General features: G+C 47.0%; 1 protein-coding gene across 2 annotated transcripts in view; it reads right to left on the reverse strand.

The window, feature by feature from the left end:
* The window catches only part of ZSWIM5 (zinc finger SWIM-type containing 5), a 97,812-nt gene that overhangs the window by 55,091 nt on the left and 20,636 nt on the right, over positions 1 to 22,085 (reverse strand). The window contains exon 1 of one of the 2 annotated variants that reach the window (XM_071565614.1): positions 1,278 to 1,334. The exons of the other annotated variant lie outside the window; for it this stretch is intronic. Coding sequence (XP_071421715.1) covers positions 1,278 to 1,296 — 19 coding nt within the window. The 5' untranslated portion in view covers positions 1,297 to 1,334. Of the gene's footprint in view, positions 1 to 1,277; positions 1,335 to 22,085 lie in introns of those variants that run through there. 2 annotated transcript variants of the gene reach the window in all.

A 22,085-nucleotide genomic window follows, 5' to 3' on the forward strand; every position in this document is an offset into this window, starting at 1 on the left:
TCTGAAAGCAGCAGCTCTTTGTTCGGCCCCACGCTGCCTAAGCCAGGGGTTAAAACCTGACTGGCTGGGCTGTAAGAAGGCCATCCTCCTTGGTGGGGGACAGGCAGACTTCTGAGGGTCTGAAAAACAAGGTGTCTTTCTAACCTATTTGGACTCCAATAAGCAGCTTTGGATGTAACAATAGGGGGCTGAAAACCCAACTGCCCCAAAGCCTGGAGACAATCAGGACTGTTTAAGCATCCACAACTGACATTTCTAACACCACCTGAAATGTGTATTTTCCTTTCTGTTTCAAAGCCTTATTTTCCAATCAGATTATGTGCAAGATAAGTACCCTTATATGGTGACAGCAGGCATTGCACAAGAAAATTGGGGATAATGGTAAATGCAAAGATTTACAGATACTTATCTCAGCATCTGCAAGAAATATTGGCTTTGAACGTGGTGTTCAAACACAGTGTCAATCAGTAGAACCCAAAGAAACTGCAAACTTGCTTAGCTGAACTCAATCCTAAAACAAATTAAATAAATAAAACATAACTAGGCTTTTAGAGCCCAGCTCTCAAATGGGAAGCAGCAGCCATGTGTATGAAATGCCAGGCTGGTCTAGGCTGACCTAGCACAATAACAGATGAGCAACCAAGAGTAATGACCCTGACACACTGGGAGAAGTCTTCTCTCAGGTCAGGGACACCCAAGAATGAGGGACCCAAAGATGAGGCAGGAGACTCAACCACCACCTGCAGACACAGCCGGCATGGACACACTGTGGCTGCCATGGATCACATCAGTAACGGTCAGCCAGGCTATAGGAATGGCCCCACAGGCACCCCAAGCTCACTGCAGTCACAAACAGCACCCACATGCTCAAAACATCATGCTGCAACGCCCTGCCTTGGGGACCATGAAGTCCCAGTGGTTTCTGGTGTCACCATTCCTTCCATCCTTCCCACTTAGGAAGGGGATCCCAACCTCAGGCTGTTGCAAACACTCCCTGACCAACACCATCCAGGACAATGCGCTTACACACAGATTTGCCAACCAGCAGCTATTAAATGCACACACACAGGTCCTACACATTCCCACATTAATAATCCAGGTAGCAAGGAGATGTCCACAACACTTGCCCTGTCACTGACCTAGGAGGAAAGGATGTGCAATAAGGTCCTGAAACTTTAATGAATCACCGCAAAAAGAACATAACAGTCACCAGCAGTTTCAATGGAGAGCAGAGATGGAGGAGGACGATGCCTCTTCAACAGCCCAGATCATCTTACCTCTCAAGGTCCAGCACATACTGGTTTCTCTGAAGATGTGGCAGGACCTCCTTTGGCTGGCTAGCCATACTCTGGAAGCACAGGATCCACCCTCCGATCATCAGCTCCTTCCCCTGCACTTGGTTTCAGCACTGAACATCTTTCACACCCCCAAAGTTAGCCAGACACGCAACTGATCCTCCAGATAAACAGCCCGACATCTAACAGTGCGTCTTGGGCTATAGCCACAGATCATCAACAGAAAAAGCAGAGCTGTGATCTGAAATCTTATCTGGTCGCTGCAGAAACGCAGCAGAGAAGGTCAGCTTTCCATCATTCAGCAAAGACATTCAGCGCCAGCACATAAACACTAAAAAATATTGCTGTTAAGACAACTTTGGGGTTTCTGCTTTGCAGCCAAATATCACTCAGCGGCCATTAAACAGATTTTTTAGCCATCAGTGGAACATTAGAAATTCCATGAATTTGAAGTTTATTAATTCTACAATACAGTTTATACTTTTTCCAGGATTTATACTCCTTGGCTACACTCTTTCAGCTATAAATAAAACCATTTGCTAAGTTGGCTGATACACCGCAGCCCATGACTGGCACATTTATGCAGTTGGCTGAAAAACAAGATGGTTCAATGAATCGCCAGAAACACTAAATCCAGTTATTTCAAATCCATTTTGAAACATCTAATAAATCTGCAGGGATCACTTGATATACAGAACTGACTAAACTCGAGTATCTGTGCTTCTGCACAGCATCTCTGAAGTTTATGGAGTGGCTGATGCGCATTTTACAGCTTTCTGAAGTCCTTCACAGCCCATCGCAAAATATTCATGTCTTTGAGTGTCTTCAGAAAGGAAACTAGGAGAAAAAATGGCACAAGGGACCCAGCAGAACAAAGTTATAGGGTCCCCTGTGCCTTCTCACAAGAAGCTGGAAATGGAAAGGAGACCTACATCCATGACTTCCCATCTTGATGGGATGCACCTGGCAGGAATAGGTGTGGAGGTCTTGGCACCCCAGGCATCCCAAGCAAGAAGTCAGTGAAGACAGTGTATATACAGGCTCATCACAAGGAAAATGAGGGTGTAGAAGATGCTCTGGTTTACCAACAACCTCCAGCAAGACAGTGAGCCTGCACAGCTCTCCCTGAGTCAAAGGGTGTTTGAGAGCTTTAAGCCTTGTGAGGCAGGGCCAGTGGTGACTAAATCTGCAAAACTTCTGGGGTAGATGGAAATTCTGAAATCCGCCCAACTCTCAGAGCAAACTGGTTAGGGAGAGGCAAGTGATGAAAGACTTGATCACAGAGAAAAAATAAAGAGATCCAACTCAACATTTTTATCATAGCACTTGTAATCTGTGCCCTCGGAACTACTTGTAAATAGAAAGTAACTCCAGTCTCAGGATACGTCAACAGATCTTACCCCAGAGCACAAGGGACTGACGGCAGCTTTGCTCCTCCAGTAAGATGAGCAAGCCAAAGGGGAAGGAATGAGAGACATCTCACAGGGAGAGGGCTGTGCAGAAAACCCTGAGCTAGAGGCAGGGCCTGAATATTCAATAAGAGCTTTTGCAAGCTTGCTTCCTGAGCAAAACAAAACCCTCAGCAAAGCTGCTTAGACAGGTGATGAGCAGCATTGCAAAAGCAAGCAGGCCCTTCAGGAACAGACTCAAGGTGTGTGGTGCCCTCATACATGAGAGAGCAACTTGAGCCCTGGAGAAACTGCAAAAATTTTTAGGTAGAGAGATGTGAGAAAAGAAATCAGAGCACCAACAGATGAGAGCCACAGTCCAGGGCTTCTCTTCCTACCTCCCCTGCTCCATGCAGGAATGGATTTTCTCACAGCCACTGAAGCCATACTTCTGAATGCTAGTTTGGGGGGCTCCAATCTCAAAAACTGATAGCTTGGGTACACTTCCAAACAGCTGCAGGTTAGGTTTTCCTTACCTGAAAGCATCGTTATTGCCTGAAACTCCTTCTCTCCCTTTGTATCGCTCAAACAGCAGCAAAAGATACTTGCCAGCAGCTGTGTTTCATCCATTGGAAATGTCAGCCATTCTGGAACTTACAACACCTGATAAATATGAAAACCACTGGGATGTTTTTATCACTCTGCTCTGTCTCGTTGATAGGCAACAGGAGTAGAAGCCCCAACAGACACTGCCATGTAATTCACATCCCTGCCATTCCCAGCCCTGTCAGGAGAACTCCGCTGACCACACCACAGCGTGCAGTACCCAAGGCACAAACCAACTCCCGGAGGTTTCCCCGCCTCTGCTTCTCTCGCTGGAAGCCAAAAAGCAAATCATTCCCTGCTCCTCCCTGGCGCAACAGCTCAGAAATTGCTGAGTCCAACCTTACTTATCACTGGATGTAGTTGCAGTTCTGTTTTCTAATCCCCTACATCTGCATTTTGTACAGCCCATTTCTAAGGCTCTTCACATTTGCTTCACAGTTTATCACCCTGTTCAAGCAAGATGACGCATCCTTAAAACTTTCTACTCAAAAGAAGCGCTGAGGAATGAAACCATTCAAAACCAAGAAGCTGCCACAGAAAATGGTCCCCACAGAAAACAACCAGCAAGAGTTTTTTAAAGCCATAAACTTAATGAGACAAGGGATTATCTTTTCTGTTGGAAAGACTCTTTGTTCCCTGGTATCATAACTGAATATTGAACCATTTGAGGACTTTTCTTCTTAGTTTTGCTCAAAAACTAGGACAATGAGAACTGAACTCAGAGTAACGAAAAAAAAATAATTCTGTTTCCCTACATGGAGACAGAAAAAGTCTCCCAAGTACAGGCCTAAGGTATATCCCTTCTCCTCTTGCCTCAAGAAGTCCAGTGCAATTTAATGACCCTAAAGCAATCTAGATACTACAGGTCTACCCTGGAGTTCCCTCACTGATATATCCTGGCAGTCAAAAAGGGTTTATCATAGTCTCTAGAAGCTCAAACACACTTCAGAAGTTTAAGGTCCCTGTATCCAAATGAGAAGCAAATCAGCCCACTCTGGCGAAGTTGTTTGTGGTGGAAAAGCCCAAGAGGAGCCAGGCAACATATAACCCAAAGAGAACAAGAACTAAGAGCAGGGATGATGATGCTGCCACCTGGCTGCCCATGGGGTTGACCTTTACGTTCTTCCCCCTTACACAAAGCTCAGCTTCACACCCATCCATGGTCTCTGAGGACCCCCATCACACTGGAAAGAGCATCGGATCAGTTCATATGGGCTTTGGGTCTGCAGGGTCTGTCCACCACATGTGCACCAATCCAAGCGACAAGAACATTATCAACAGACAGACAACCACTTCATCCCATGCCTTCAAACCACCAGCCTGCTCCTCCTCTGTGCCCTCAATGCCGCAGGGAGCCTCTGATCCTAACAGCTCCCTGAGCACAGCCCTCAGCGCCTCACAGTTCAATACAGGGGCTCTTCGTGGGGATTTGGGCTGCATTTCAAAGGCAAAACACTGCCAGAACAGGAAAACCCTAGTTAAAATCCAGATGGGCAGCTCTACTGTTCTACATCAGGTCTGCAGGAAGCTGAGGACGCCTACGGACACCCCACGGACACGGTCCCCCAGCAAGGGTGCTAAGCCAGGCACCACATGGCCCAACAACCTCAAAGAGCACATGCTGCCTCCCACATTGATGCTTTGAAGGATTATTTGCATGTGAGGCCATGTTGAATCAGGGCAGCCAGAGACAGCGTTGTGGCTCCAATGAGAAGCATGTGTGGCCTTGCCTCATGGTGGAGAGGACCTGACCAGCTCGGTCAAGAGCAGCACCAGGAGCAGCCATGGCACTGCTGGGGCAGTATCTTCCATGGGAAGGTTTGGGAAGGACAGACAGAAGAGGGGAAAGCCAAGTTTTACTTGGCCCAGCAGCAGGCAGAGGGACCAGAGATGATGTCCCTGCCTAACACAAAACCACTGCTGGAAACAGAACCCAACACCTTGCTCTTCCAGGGCCGGTCTTGCAGAGTCAGGCCTATCAGATCAAACCCCTGCAGTTTCAGCTGAACCCTGGGAAAATGTCAGGAATATCTGTCAACTCTTTGATCTTGGTTTATCATCTGAAGAAAGCAGGACCCTCCACAGCGCAGGCAGATGCTGCAATCACTCTGATTCCAGAAGAAATCTTCTGACACTACATATGCAACCATTTTTCTGCAGTCTGCCCCACTGATGTTCCCACATTCAGTGAAAAACAACCCAAACACTCCCCTTAATTAGGTTATATTAGCTGATTTTACTGTAAGGTTCAAGCTAGACTGATTACCTGTGTACCCATTGCAATGGCAGGGCTGGCTGCCTCAGATTTGAATTAATCTTTTTTAGATCCAAAGAGGAAAAAAAATATAAGCTCTAAAAATAAACAAATTGTTTTGGTCCCCTACCAGGTGATTTCTTACTCTCACCTGGGTTTGGCACACAGATGCATAGCTCTGCTAGAACCTGGGCTGATGGAGAACCTGCTCTCACCAGTAGAAAAAGAATCCCAAGCCCCTTGAGCAAACACATCTCCTTCCCTGGGCGACCCCCGCACAGCACCACAATTTACTACAGACAGCTTTATCAACAATAACCAAACATGACACCCAGTCACTGCAATTTCACTTGCAGCCCAGCTGTCCTGGAGAAGGGACAACCCATCCCATCACCGAGCTAAGGCACAATCAAATATTTAAATGAACATTTTCTGCTTTAGGTCAGCCTCGCCTTCCTCCTGCTGCCGGCTACCGAGTGGCAGAGTGATCTCCTTGCATTGCCGTGACAACCCGAGGATGGGTTACAGCCATCGCTGGGCTGCTGAATGGCAGCGTTGGGTACTTGACATGCTACAATAGGATACGTTTGCCTTTTTTCAGAAATGAGAGGCTGACATTGTGAAGCAGTTAAAGCCAGACATCCAAGCGAGGCCAACACCATAGACGGGCTCAAAAGGCTTTGTCTGCCCTTCTAAGAGAAATTTCATAATACGCGAGGGTGAGCAGTCAGCAAAAGGCTTGGATCGCTTGACTTATAATCATCCCTGGTTTCCTCACAACGGCCCTGAATACATCTTTGATTGGTTATGTATGAGAGGAGCCATCCCCAGCGTGGTGCCAGACATGTGCGACACAGACCTGGGTTGGACTCCTGAGCAGGAAGAAGTATTCAATTCACAGCAACACTCAGGATGCGGGGGGGAGGAAATTAATGATGATTATGATAATAATAATAAAAAAATAATGATGATGTAAAAATGTGGCAATTATTTCATTCTGAATGGTTTTGAGCTATTGTTGATTCAATAACGGCTTGCCTGGAAATTAAAGGCTGGAGCATTTGTGTTCCCCACTCTGCAGGAGAGGCGAAGAGCCAACTCCCAGGCCATGGCTCTTGTCCCCCAGAGGGACATTTTCACACAGTCCGATACTTCTCACCCAAAGACAAGGGCCACTTATCCCTAAGAGCGCCCAGCCACCTCCAGCATCCTCCCAGGACCCCAACCCGGGCCCTCCCGGGGCTGAGGAGGGGAGGGGGCGTGGATCTGGTGATCATCCATCGCGCAAGTGACTTTCCTGTTGTTCCAGGCGAACAAAAGCCGAGCGGCGCAGAGGGCCCTGAGAAGGGTGCCTTCCCTTTAATAAATGTGATTTCAATCCCAGTGAATATTCATACAATTACCCCTGCTCTAATTTGTATAAAATGACAGCCTGCAAACCAGGGATGATTGAAGAGGACCAAAATCATTTTGTTTGATTACAATCTCTCCTCCCTCCTCCCCCCCTCCCCACCTTCATTATCTTTTATGTCTATTTAAACTCTGGACACTGTGTATTCATCTCAATTCTCCCTCCATCTCTCCTTCTGTTTGTGGGCTGCTGCTGCTTTTATTTTTTCTCCCCCCTCCCATCTCTCTCTCCTTTCATTGTAATTTTCTTCTTGCTTCTGTTGTGCATTCAGGGATTTGAGGAGGTTTTCGGGGGGAGTGGGGGTGGACTTCATTTTATAAAAAAAAAAATAGTGTGTTGTCTGGATAGAAAATTACATTTGCATGCTCGAGGGGCCTGAGGGCTTCTCTGTGGGCTTGGCAGAGATCCTACCTCGAGGGGGGAGGGAGGTGGAAGATGCTGATTTGATTTCCTCGTCTTCCCACCCCTTCCCCCTTTCCTTTCCATATTATAAATGTCTGCCTGATTTTTCTTTTCTTTTTCTGCATGTGCAAACCACTTGAAGAACAATGGCACAGATTAGAGGCCTTCCTTAGGGCTGTTTATGAATGCAGTTGTGGAGTTCAGCAAAGCAGAAACATTACATACAGTAATTGGACATTTAATTACTAATGAAGCTAGCAACTGAATTTTTTTCCAAGGGTCTGAAGCAATGTGACAGACCCTCCAACTGCAGGTTTAATTATGGCTGGAGATGGGCTTAATACTCCATCTCGCACTCTATTACCTTCTCAAAAGCCCTTCTGCCTCTTATTTGTAATTTTTATGCCCCTGCCCCATCCAAGGGGAGAAACATCCTGATGCTCAGGCCATTAGGCAGGATGCTGCTGCTGCTGCTCTCGATTGCTGTGAGGCCAAAGAAGACAGCCTTGGACAGGCTTCCTACAGAGTCAGCTCTCTTAAGAGCATGGAGGAAAGAGACCCATTTTGGTGGCCAAGAACATACAGAATTGATCTCTCCTTGCAAGATTATGCCCCAGTTTTGGCCCAACCTAGTTTTTGATATCTCAGCAGATTTCAGTCCTCCTTTTCAAGGAGTAAAATATTCAGATGGTTCATCCCCACTTATGGAGATTCCATTTCCTTCTAGTACTTAGCTTAGGTTTTCTTTTCCTTCCTCCCCTGCACCCAGTCCCTCCCTTCTCCAAAGACCATGGGGCAACTGGAAATTAAGTCCCCCTGCTGCAGAGGAGCCAGAGCAGGTTCCAAGCAGTGTCAAAAAAAGGTTTTGTCCCCACAAAGTTTTGCTCTCCTAGCGTTATAATCAGGCATCAGTATGACACTGGGCTGGTTCCAGAAGGGAGAGGTGAGAAGTTCATGGGTTGAGGTGGGAGAATTAGACCAGGTTCACTTAGGTACCCAAGGTCTCAATGCCACCACTGGCAGCACACCACAGAGAACCCCAAAACAACATGCCAGTCTGCACTGGATCACAGCTTTCACCTCTATCTTGTCTCTGACAGGGGCTGACAACCCTCAGAAAGAGCTTCTCCTCTGTTTCTGGCAAGAAGCAGTTTCAGAACTTCCTGAGTTGGAAGCTGCATCTGGACCATCTGGTTTAACACCACTGAAACGGGGTTGGGATAGGGCTAACAAGCATGTTCGGAGCTTTTTGATCTCATTCTGCCTCACTGAGTTTCATTCATTGCAGCTCCAATTTCCTTCTTCAGGTGAAAGGAGACTAAGTGCCAAGGCAATCCCACCTCCTCGTGCGGAGTGCTAAGCTCCAGGGAACTGAACCTCCAGCTTCTGTTGATCAGAAAATCTTCTAATTGATTACAGATGAATGCTGTGCAGCAAAACTGTTGGATTTTAAGAGCACAGAGAGCACTTTTGTAAAATGTCATATGCATATTGGGATTTTTCTTTCCTGGTTTTAATGACAAAGTGCAAATTTGGGAGGGAGCAGGCGGGTGGAAAGACAGGAGAAAGAGTAACAGATGTGGAGACAAAAAATACTCCCAAAGAATAAATCACCCATTTCTTTCCCCATACCTCTTTAAGACCATACACTCTCAAGATTTGTTCATGCTAATTCTGACATGGTATGAACAACATTCAAACAGGAGCCCTGGGTTCAACTGGCCTGCACAGTCCTTATACAGCAGAGATACCTCCTCCAGTCTCAGGGTGCCAAGCCAACAGGAAGGGCTCAAACCTATGAGAATGTTGTGCCAATATAGCTACACCCACTGCAAAATGGACCAGTTGGTATCCCCCACTCACACAGCTTAAAGTGCAACACACCCCCAGCACTGAGGGTCTAAGCCAGTGGGCAAGGCTCCTCTACCATCAACTTCAAGTCAATCATCTACATACCCCAAAGAACTGGTTTAGCATCATCTCCAGGCAGCACCAGCCTCTCCAGTGACTGTTAAAGAGATCTTGGAGGACAATACTGGAAAAGACACAAAAGTTCTGGACAGCAGACAGCAGGCAGGAACTTCTCTCAAACAGCGTGTGCTTTGTTAAAAGATGCAATTTCCCCCAGGATTTACCTTCCAAATGTGGGATTCAGCCAGTAAGCATATCAAAAGTTCACTGGCACCAGTGAGAGGCCCCACTGCTCTGCCTCCAACTTGGATCCTACACAAGTTGCCCCTGGCTGATTTAGAAGCGGATATCATACTGCTTGGATTAGGAACAAGAGTCTGCACCAAGCCTCTTCCTAAACTTTGCCCAGTTCCTCAGTTTGACTGAATTCAAGGCTTTTTATGCTGGATGAACACTGTTGTGCAGAGGGTATCCGGGGATACAGAAACCCAGTCCCTGTTCACCTTCCTTACACATGGAAGCTGTTAAACCAGAACTATTTCCATGCCCCTTTAGGTGATTTTCATCCTGTCGTCCACAAAGAGATGCGGCTAAAGGACTCAGCCACTGCTTTAGTAAGTCTTAATAAGTCTTTTCAGATCCTTTTTCACATCAGGGTGAACAACGGGAGGCCACCACAAAGTTGGGCAGTACAGGACATAGGAGGATCCCATCTATGGAGTCACAGGAGGATTCCTCATCCCTGGCCAGGTTGTATGTGACATTGAGCAGCCTGGTCTAGTTGAAGGTGCTGCTTCCCAAGGCAAGGAGGATGGAACAAGATGACCTTTGGGGTTCCTTCCAACTCAAACTATTCTACAATTGTGTGACTCAGAAAGGGCAAACAGCCTGTACAAGCCAACATCTCTGGCCAGATCCCACTACTGAAAACTGGATGCAGCCAAGTAGAGATCTTCTGGCCTGGGCTCTGCCCTCATCTCCGGCCAGCTACCTCAGCTGGTAGTGGCCACCTCATGTTTCAAAGGAATGCAAAATCTCACCCAGAGGCATCTCCAGGAACAACTCCAGCTCACCAGCAGCAGCCCCTGCCCTTTGGGATCTCACAACTGCCAATTCAGTTCTACAGAAACACTGGTGACCAGACTCATGTGCTTTCCTGCATGTCAGAATTACATGATCCATTCACTCACCTCAGTGCTTTGATCTTCTCAGAGACCTCGTGGCACCGAGAACATCTCACAGTCACCAGGACCCAAACTTCCAATCACACTCATTTACTTCTATCAAAATCAGCTGTATTTTAAACTATTCTAAAGCAATTGCAGTGAACGCAAAACACAATCTAAATATAGATTATATGACAAAAAGCAGCCCTGGTGTGAGCTGCCTTTGACCAGCACAGCTCCATGCATCCCTCCACCATATGGAATCACACTTTGCCCAAGTGACTTGCAACTGCTGCTGTGCATCTGAGAGCCCTTAAATGGGGTCTGTTTTACAGAAAAGGATGAACACCCTCCTGCTGCAGTCTGGGCCTCTTCAAGATGTCTCAAGTCAGACATTCCACATTTGCTTTTGAAGACCAAAGAGCCCCCATCTTCATTCTCCTCCCATGTGTTTATCTTCTGCAGAAGTCAGCTGCTGAGTTTGCAGGAGAAGGAGCAAGTAACAACAAAAAGAAGTTTTAAGATGCATACCCACTGCCATTAATCATATTTGTAATAACTTCCTTCCCTCACTGCCTTAAAAATGCTTATTTCCAGACCTTGGCCAGCCTGGTCCCTGCAAACACAAGTATGGTACCCATCAGAGAAACAGCTCCTGTGGCAAAAACCTGCCATCAGGTGCAAGAAACTATTCCCTTACTTAACACATCCACTGATGCCAGGAAAAGGCAAAGGTGCCAGGAGAAAACCAGAACAGAGCCTACTCCAGCTCTTGGGCCATAGAAAACATCTGTGGGAGGGAATCAGCTCCTCTGGCAGTGTTGGTGCTCCTTAGGGGTCCCGGTCCTGGAGCCTGAGCTCACTCTACAAGAACTTGCGGGACCATTCATGTCCAAAGAGTCAAGGCAGCTGTGTTTAGGGAGAGTTTCCCCTCTCTGTGGGCCAACAGACCCTTCAAGCCACTTCAAAGAGGGCACATCTGCCCAACAGTTGTTTTTTTTCCGGCTATCTCACAGTCCAAGAAATCCATCACCTTCTCACACATTGCTACATGCCATGCCTAGACAGAGATGTCCAAACACTCTCCAGATCCTGCCAAAGACCAGACCAAGTGCATCAAAACCTGTTCACATCAGAGCTAAGACCTGAGGGGAGCCCGATCTTCCATAGCTCTCCCACCGCGTCCAAACTGGCCTCCCAGTACTCACTCACTCCCAGGGATTTTCAAGCTTTAACTCATCTTTCCTCCAAATTCAAGGGGTTCACACTGTGGGGCTGGGCTGGGGTGGCAGCCCAAGGCTCACACACAATGAAGGAGAGCAGAAAAGCACAGCTGAGATACCCACACCAAGGAGATTTGCTCTCCAGCAAAACTAGAAACATCAAACCAGCACCACAGCATTGCTCAACACCATCTGGATGGAGGCAGTGGCATCCTGCCTGTTATTTATGGCTGGGATGGGGGTAAACAAGACCACAGGCCACCAGGATCCCTGCTCCTCATGGGGAACATGGCACTCAGACCCCTATCCCAAACCACTCCTGCTTTGAGCCCCAGCAAAATCCAGTTGGAAACATCTGCCCCTCCCCCAGAGCCCACTGTGATGTCGGAGAAGCTGGACTCCCTTTCAGCATCTCTAACTTGATACAGCTGTTCACTTCAACTGCTAAAAGCCAGCGTAAGCTGATTTTGCAAAGAGCCTGTCTATGTAAACTGCACTGTTCCTCCAACATAAATAGTACAATCCTGGCTTATAATTTTCAGCAACTTGATGTTTTCTTGGCCAAGAGTGAGCCCAAGGAACTGTACATGGAAACAGCTTCAGAAAGCATGGCCAACCGCACAACACAGACTGAAAAGGTCCCAAAGAGGATGGTGCTCATGGCCACGTGGCTGAACTAACACTCCATCACTGCAGCTCACACTCACCTGCCTCAGGGACAGCAGCCAGGCAAGTGCTTTGCAACTGGGACACACTGCACCCCGCAGTTGGCTCCTACATGCCATGGGGTATCAGGGGAGACAGACTGCAAAGCTGGCAGAGAATCAAACAAAGAGCAAAAACCACACAAGAGTCAAAAATATCCCAAATCTAATCCTGTTCCTTGTAAAACCAGGTCCTGAAGTCTGTGTTTTTAGGACAAAATGTTCTCCTTCCTGCTGTAACACCTGGGAAAGACAGATGAGGTGAGCACATTGGTGTGGAGGGTCTACAGGCTCCACTACCACCACATCCTAGTTCCTCTTCACTCTGTCTCAGTCCCAAGCAGACAGGACAGCTTTATGACTGACAGTGGTGGTCCTGACCTTCCCTGGATGAAGCTCAAGATGCTGCATGCTCCATTTACACAGAACCCATGGACACAAGGATCTGCACACCCTCAAAACCAGCAGCAAGGCTCTGCCATGCTGTATGTGTGGAGGTTTCTATGCATGCAGACACAGTTGCACACTTTATGTAAAGTAGTCTTTACATCCATGTAGTGTCCTACTAAAGAGATGCTTCTTCTTTGTTCCCCAGTGCAGAAAGCATCCTTAGAGCTAGCGCGATTTCAAAGCTCTCAACTCCTCATTGCAGCCAGAGATAAATATATTAGGATGCAAGGAATTAATAACTTAAGACAACAATTCTGAGTTTAATAGAAAATGTTCCTCCCACCCCTCACTCTGAAGAGGAGGATGGCTGTTAAACCTGTGCAAAACTTGCATTAATTCACCAACTGTTTCCATGGCAGAAACGGGTGATGCAGTGAAGTCAGTGACTTCATTTCCTGAGGACATCAGATCTTGCTCTGTACTAAAAATAGAGATTTGTATTTTAGGTCTGCAAAGGGATGCTGATTTTTAAGCCTCCTTGGAAATCACTGTGAAGGCACATACCCGAGTAGGAATCAGGAAAGCAAACCCTGTGATGGACCTGCAGGTTAGTCTTTCACCCTGGCATCAGCACCTGGCATGATTTGCTGCTTGGAGACAGCAACATAGCAATAGTTTGTGAAGAAAACCACCTCCTTGCTTCCTTCATCACCCATCAGAAAAATATGATGCCCACACTGACTGCTTATGGTTTCATATGAAAAGCAAGGAGATGTTAATGCAGCTCAGAGAGGAGATGGGCAGAAGTCTCAGGAGATTAATCTGCCACACATGGAAAATAACTGCCAGCAAGAGGCTGAAGAGAAGACACAGACATTGAACACAAGTGAGAAATGCACAGCATTATTTCCAGGGCAGCCAGCGGTGAGACAGTGTAGCCATTTTACACACCTGAGCTATCTTCAGCAGTCTGCTGACACTCACTTCTCTCCTCTCCCAACTGCACAATTTGTTTTCATAGTTAATTACAAAGAGAGTTCAACATCGACCTGCAGAAATCAGGCAGCACCTCAGCTATATTTGGAACAAAAAGCACAGGACAGAAGGTGATCTCCTTTGATGGGTAGAGAAGATACCCAAAATAAATGATCTTTTATGCTTCTCCATAATTTCTTTCCCTTTTGTTTTCATTTAACATCTTTGATCGTTTTAAAACAAGACCCACTCTCATGAATTCTCTCCTAATTAAATGTTCTAATTAAAATGCACCACACTCCATAAATTCACTCTCATTTCCAAAGCTGAGTTTTAATCTGGAGGGCAAATAACTCTGCTCAAAGTTGAAAGGGGAAAAAACCAAACCACCCCACATTCAACTGATTTAACATCATTTAAAAAATAAATCCACCCAAAGACCTTGAGGGTAAATAGGAACATCAGCCCCCACTTAACGTTGTCAAGATGACACTGGCAGGCGACATCTCCTCCCGAGTCCACACATCAGCTGGCATAATGGTAGGGTCTATCCCAATACAAATATTTACTCTGATTTCTACTTATGTAAATATGTGGAAGGCAAGGTGATATTTACTGATCACTACGATCAATTCAACCAGTGTCCTACCTGTCCTGCCCTTCTCTAGTCTTGGTGCTGCAAACCCTCATACACCCAGAGAACTCAGGTATCTGCTTGGAAAATGAGCAGAAGGTACAACCAAGGAAAATTTTTCTTTGGTAAATCTGTAGTTTCACAAAACCCCATCATGAGGTTAAAAACAAAGGCTGCAACAAGTAGAAAGCCCCTGCACCCACTGAACATGATCTTGCCTATTATTGGGATATTTAACCCGCCTTCTCCCCCAGTGATGGGAAGGATGAGTCCAGCACTGGGTATTTTCCCCCTGGTTATTAACAGGACACTTTACACAACCATGCTGCATGCTGGACAGATGCTAAGTGACAAACGTGCAAACGTAAGATCAAGTCTATTGTACATATGCTCTTCTGCTTGGAACAAGAACTCTGCAAAAACCCACTTCCTTCCCTCGCCGTTCAGATACCCACTTCTGTTTAGTTTCCTGGAAAGAAAAAGGACCAAACAGGCCAATTTATGACATCAGCAGATTTGTGCATGTGTAATGACACCCCACAGTGCAAAACGGCATGGACCCACCACTCCTCCATTCTCAACTGGGATCCTTCCCCTTTTGCCAGTATACTTCTATATACTTTACAGCAGTTTCAAATCACATGCAGGCAAAGCTTCTCCCCCCAGGGGTTTTCCATTTCAGCATCTAATTGGTTTGTCTTCTTTCCCAGTGATTTGGTCCTTGTGAGGACATCAGCTGAGGATTGTAACATACAACCTACATCTTTGCAGGAGAAGAGAGTACTTCCTCAAAATAGATCAAAAATTGGTTTTGTTTGGATGGGCTTCAGAAAAAAAAATTATCTCCAACCCAGCCTTTTCTTCAGTCCAAGAAGTCTTTCTTTTCCCCCTCTCCCAGAACATTATAGTCACATAATTGGCAATGGGCACTGGTGCTGAGGGAGGTATGCAGTGGGAAACAAGCACTACTAATTTCTGCTTCCTGATAAAAAAGTTTCTATGAATCTTGCACCGATTTAACACTTCACCACAGCTATACCAGCAGATGAAAATGGGGTTTTAGGGGAAAAAGCCTTACTTTAATCACCGATCTTCAAGATGACAGCTACACTGCAAAAGTGGAACACATTCATGAAGACCTACAGGAAAGATCAATGGGTTTAGGTTTCAGGGAGATTAGACTGTGTATTTTTTAAATTCTGCAATACAAATTTGGTTTAGACAAAAAGAAAAAAGTGGGGGAGAAGTGTAATCTATAACACTTGTTTTTTCCGAGTTTCAGAGCCATTTATTATTTTGGAGACACTTCTGCAGCACAATTCCCAAGCAACCAAGAATATGATTTTTACAGCAGGATTAACCATTTCAAGCAGAAAGGCAAGCTCCTGGTATCCTGATGAGAACTGGAACAACCTGATACTGGTGCACTTGGAAAGGTTACCTGATACTGGTATCCCTGGAAAGGAGAACTTTGTTCCCATTATGGGCTTTGCCAGTGTGCCCATCATGAGCCTCAACTCAACGCAAAGAGGCTCTGCACACAACTCAGCTCCTTCCACCATGTAGCTCTTGGTCTCTGGCAATGGGCAATGCCAATGTCTTGGCCTCTGCTCTTGGCAACACTCCACTGGTACAGATCTCTTCCAATCATCATGGGGTGGAACCAGGTGTGTAATTCACCGGCTAAAACAGGGTGGAGATTTTCCTGTAGCCCTGAGAACCTACATGCAAATATTCCCTCAAACTGGAGAATTTGTCATCTTCTGAGCCTCCCTGTCTTGAAGAACATATTGTCCAAGGGAGTTACTATTTGTTTAAAGCACAGAGATTCCAGAAAAAAATCTTTGCTGAATTTCCTATGTGCTGGATATCTTCACTCTCAGTGCTCCTTCAGGCTGCCCATGTCCTTTCCATTCTGCAGCAGAGCTATTCCCTGCTTAATCCGTCACCATGTGAAGCTACAGAGACACGACCACACCATCTTCAACCCTTTTATGTTTGCAGATCTCTACATGTTTTCCCAGCAGAGATGCAACCCTCCAGCATGAACATCAGCCTCCTGAAAGGTGATTGGGTTTACTTAGCCTGACTATTTCTGCAGATCCTTTTGGGTGATCCTCTAATCTTCAGGCTCTCAGACCACAGCCACTGGGAAAGGACAAAAGACACAAAGATGACAAAAATGGACAAGGATGGGAGGCAGGGCATGAAGTACGAATTTGGAAAAAGAAGATAAACTACAAAAATACAAATGAATGAATGAAGGATATTAAATCCCTACCACAACATCACCAGCAAAACATGTTTGTGTACCTTTGACACCTCCTGCCACTTAACAGCGGACAGGCCAAGCTAAAAGGTACTGCAGAAGGTTGATGTTGGAGGCATTTGTAACTTCTTGTCTTCTAATATTCCTGCCAGGTGCAGGTTTTCTTTAATGTAACATGCCACAGCAGGGATGCATAATTACAGACAAGTTCTCAGAAACAGCAGGAGAAGAGGACATCCCTTTGCAGTTGTACAGGCTCCCCTTTGTCCAGTGCCATGGAATGAAACTACTGAGCAAAATTCATCAGCTAAGGATTGTGGGGAATGGGCTGTTTCTCCCCACCTGTTTAGTCACCTGACAGGGAAGAAAGCAGCTCAGACAGACACAGCTCTGTCATGCAAAGGCATTACTCCCAACAGCACGAACATCCCAACCCTGAACGGCAAAGTCCAACCCCTGCAACTCTTTCGTGGCTGCAATTAATACACACCAGAACATCAAATGAGCATTAAATCCTAAACAAACCCAGTTTCTACAGCACTCCAAGTCCCAGTATTCCCCATGAATTTCAGTGGGGTACCCTCTCAGAGCACAAGGACACAGAGTTCCACTGATCCCACCAATCCATCCTTCATCATGCTGCTTGCAGGAGATTCACAGGGTAAAAGAGGTAAGTGGTAACCAATTGCCAGGATCTCTTACTCCCTGAGTCTCCTAAGATGCCAGGTGAGCAGGAACATCAAAAGAGATCCTCCTGCAATAATGGGGTCATGACTGCAAGAGGGAGGCTCTGTGGGGAACCCAACACCTAAAGGCAGAGACAGAAGGACAAACATTAAGAGTCCATTCCCAAACATAATGAATTACTCACAGAAATCCAAAAGATCTTTTAAAAAGTGAGAAAGAGAAGCCTTCAAAAGGCAGAGAGGGCAGTACTCTTGAGTGTTCCTCTCCTTCTCAAACCTTCAGTGGGGCAGGGTACCTTCCCTCTGTCCACAGGCAGCAAGAACAGGAATCCGCATCAGCCCCTAACAGGTAGCTCACAGTCAGCTCTCTCAGGGAAGCAAGTTTCAGGATACTTCCCCCCAGCACAGCAAGGCCATCTCTCAATGGTCAAAATGGAGAAGGGCTTATTTATTTTAGCTGCTGTGAAATGTCTGGACGCCAAAGCTGTTTAGAGAAGGGATGCCTCAGAGTGCTAGTCTGCTACTCCATTAGCAAGGGTGAAACATCAGCTCTCCTTGGCCTCTTATCAGGTTTGCTGCCCAGGCACCATCTAATTGTCACTCCAGTTTACGAGCTGAAGATCTGTCTTAAGATAAGACTGGATGAATTTTTGGCAGCATGTCCAGAGCAGACAGGAGACTCAGAACTGAAGAAAACTAATTCAATCACCTTTCCCTATCTAAAGTGCCCTCCTGCCCACCAGCAACAGAGAAATGGGACAGAAGGGTGTTAGGATCTTTATGGGTCCAAGCATGAGATTCCACCCCAAATATCAAAAAAGCCTGCTCACGTTGAAATAAACACACTCGTTTGAAGTGCCAGATGGACCTCACACACTGATCTCCTTTCAAAGCAATAAAAGCTGCTCCAGAGTACTGTTCATCTGAGCCTGGGGCCAACACCACAGTGAATGGTGCTCCCTTCCCACAGCAAGTGGATTTCTTCCCCCACAGAACAGAAGAAACATCCCTACCACACTCCAAATCACTGACTCCCACTGAGGGATCACAAAATGGAGCAGAGATGGGTCTTTGAACCCTCATGGGCCATGCAGACAGAAAAAGCCTTGCAAGATCAACCACCCTGAGCCACCTCAGTTGGGATTCATCTTGCTCTACTCTGGACTAAAGCAACAAAACCCTCTGCCCTAACTTTTCATTCACCCTCTCCAGTCAGAGCAGCCTCAAGTGCCCATCTCCATACTCAGCAAACAGAACCCAGATATAGCCAGTCTCCAACCAGGCGAATGAGCCCACCACTGACATTGCCATGCACCTCCCAGCCATTCCCATCACACTGACAATGTGCTCCGAACTGGCACTCTGAGGCAACTCCTCCAGCTCACTGCCACTCCACAAACTAGCAACAGGACATGATCTCCTTCCCCTAAGGAAACACGCTGAACTGCGAGACCAGGTAAGGCCAAAATCTAGAAAAACGACCACTTTCACTGCATTTGGAAACAGCGAAGCCATCAGGGTTCAAATTTAGAAACCAAGCCAATCAGACTATTGCCTGGTTTTGCTCAAATTAGACTTCTTTCTCTAAAATAAAAACCAAACCTGTGACTGTACAGTGCCCTAGCACCCCCACTCCATCCCAAACTTAGCAGGCATTTTTCTACGTTACAAATTCCAAAGGCAGCTAATTAGTCAAGACTCAGCAAACTGAGGTTAAAAAAAGAAGCCGCTCCAACTCCATCAGGGAGGCAGATGGCATCGGCGTGTTTCAGACGCTGCAGGCTGCATCAGCACTTTCTCCAGCCGATGGTGTCTGAACGGGGAAGGCTGCAGACTGGAGGCAGCACAGCGGTCCCTCTGCCAACAGGCCACAAACAGGTGACTCACTGCTGCAAAGAATTCTTCCCTGGCTCCCACCAGACAGCCTGGGAAGGCACCCAGTTGATTTATTAACTTGCTAGACGTGTTCACCTGCCGTGGCTTGACCCTCATGCAGCAGTCCCAGCCTTATACAGACACAAGATGTATTTAGTGGAGTGCCCAGAGCTTAGCATTTCACCCTGCCTTTTCCCAGATCTGCTTCACTCACTGGGATGCAGGAAAAGATTGGGTAATTGCCAGTGGTGGGAGGAAGCAAAAATGTACCATGGGAAAACCTGCGCTGGGTACAAGGAGCAGTGAGACTGGAGCCTATGCAGCTCAGCTGACTCTTCAGAACAACCCCATATGCCAGCAGGAACCCATCCAGGTAGGCACAATTTAATTAAAATTACGTCAGCTCACACACAGGACTCAGAAGTCCCTCTGGACATGGTGCCCCATGGTTCAGATATTGAGCAGAGACCAGCAGAGGTCAAACTTCCTTGGACTCCATCCATCCATGTTCCTTGCTTTTCTTTCCTCTTGTTTTTAAGCAGATCTTCACTTCAGACACCCTTCCATGTGCTTTTCCCAATGCCCTGATCTCTCACCACCATCATAAGCCATCAGGGTACACCAGGAGCAGCTTATTCTGCTTACAGCATCTCCTGTCCCACACCTTCAGGACCTTGAGGCATATCCCAGCTGAGAAGGAACCGAGAGGGCACAGCAGCAGGGGATGCTTTATCCCTACTGGGAATGCCAATAAAATCTCTCTTGGACCAGCTGTGGAAGAAAAAGCTCCATGGTGGAGATGGGACACTCCTATTGCAAGAGCATTCAGCCTTTGAGCCTGGGAAGACCACAGACAACAGGAACCTTTGGTTTTTCAGATGGTCAGTTGAGCATTTGCTGGTTTTCCTGCTGCCTACAGGCACTGCTCTGAAAACCCCTACCATCTGCAGGCTCACTGCTGCCTTAGCTCAGTTACAGACTGGGATTGCACAAAAACATCTGTCAGGAGAAAGCATGTCACATTCCCAAAGCATCTACCCAGAGCAATGAGAAACAGGAGACCAGTTTCAGCCAGAGCACAACCATGAAAGACCTTCTTTAGAACCACCATGGCCCAGGTCCATGGCAGGAAATATTCTCCCTGCAGCACTCCAGTTCAGTTTGCATTAGGGATGCAAAGAATTGCAACACAGGGCATTCAGTGGCTAAGGATGGTTCCACTCACTTCACCAGGACACAGGATGTGTCTGCTGACGTGTCCACAGCTCTGTGTGAGCTGAGGAGACCCTGAGTTGTGGGCTAAGCCACCTGTTGTGCTTACCAGTGCAGGCACAGAGGACAACCCCCAGCTGAGAGGGCGAGGGCACCCGTACTCAGCAGGTCTGACCGGGTCCTGACTTCGCAGAGGACAAGATAAGGAGGGACCGGCTGCCCTGTAAGCAGCATTAAAGCCTCTTCAAAACATCCGGCCGGTGCTCCCAGACGGATCGATCCATAGCAATCAATTTCTGCGCACCCAGCGGGATTTTGCAAGTGCCTACTGCTCTCCTGAATAGGGCCATTAGCACCTACAATCTCAAACTAATAGGCAGTAATGAAGACATTTTACCTGTGCTAATAGCCAGGCAGATGATAAACAGTGATTTCACTATCAATGCTCACTGGGGTAAGCAAACCCTCATCTTGCCATGGCAGAGGAAAGAAGACATAAGGAGGGATGGTGTCGGGAAGCTGACAATTTAGAGGGATGGAGAAGGAACAGGCACCTAAAGAGACCAAGAAGAGGGTCCAGGAAAGACATTTTTATTACATAAAAATAAGGGACTAACATGGGAGTCTCCAAGACAAAAGGTCTAACTGAGCACAATACACTGACCAAATGTAAGAAGAAATACATTTACCCTATTTTTTAATTAAAAACCAGAGTATTTCCACTGGCAACTGGAGAAGCAAGGTTCCTCATTTCCTCACAGTCCACAAATTTGAGCAACAACGGGAATTTCCCCCAGTTGCACCATCTCCCTCCCCAGTGGATACTATGACGACGCCTGGTAGAAGGTCTGGGTTCACAGTGATGCTGCTTCCCCCTGGAGACCCACCAGGATGGGCTCCTCTCCCCTCCCGAGGCCACGCACCCACTAAGAGTTAACTTCATGGCTGGTTCCAGCTCCCGCTTTGTGGGTTTAATACGCCCAGAGCTGTCGAAAGGGTGTTAAACTCCCACTCCTCCAGTTCAAAGGCAGCTTTGCAGAGCTGAGCAGTCTTAAAATGCACAGCTTTTCAGAAGTGTGACCTTTTCACAAGGTTTCCAATTCAGTAAAGATTTGTTTCCTCCCTCTTCAAGCACTTAACTAAATGGTAGTCATGAAACACCTCCTCCAACAGCAGCAGGCAGGCGGGCCAGGCTCCCCGCCGGCCTCAAAATGTCATGACCGGTTCCCTTTGGTTATCACGACGGTGCTTCTGCAAAGGCTCAAGGGCACGGAAAGTCACCGTGCCATCGTCAGGCATCAAGCCCTTGCATACTCTGTCTTGCACACATCCGCACACCATCTCCACTCCGCTGCTCTCCCCAGCACAGGGAGCAGCCACTGCAGGTAGGGAGGGCAGCAGGATGATGGTCCTGGACCCACCACATCGTCCTGCGAAACGAGGGGTCAGTCCTGCCCCTTGCACACAATCCCCACCCATTCACCACAGGAATGGGAGAGGTCTCCCACCTTCAGAAAGCTGTTCAAATCTTTAATTGCCCTCCCCAATAAAGTCCACACATCTCTATCCTGCAGGTATCAATCTGGGAGACCCTCCCACCTCTCCTCAATGCCAAATATCGAGGTCATAGCCACAGGTTTCACTGGCCATCTTTCTTAATTCTTGTTTGCCCTGGGGCTTCTCC

This window comes from Pithys albifrons, chromosome 10 (genome assembly GCF_047495875.1).
Source record: "Pithys albifrons albifrons isolate INPA30051 chromosome 10, PitAlb_v1, whole genome shotgun sequence".
NCBI lineage: Eukaryota > Metazoa > Chordata > Aves > Passeriformes > Thamnophilidae > Pithys > Pithys albifrons.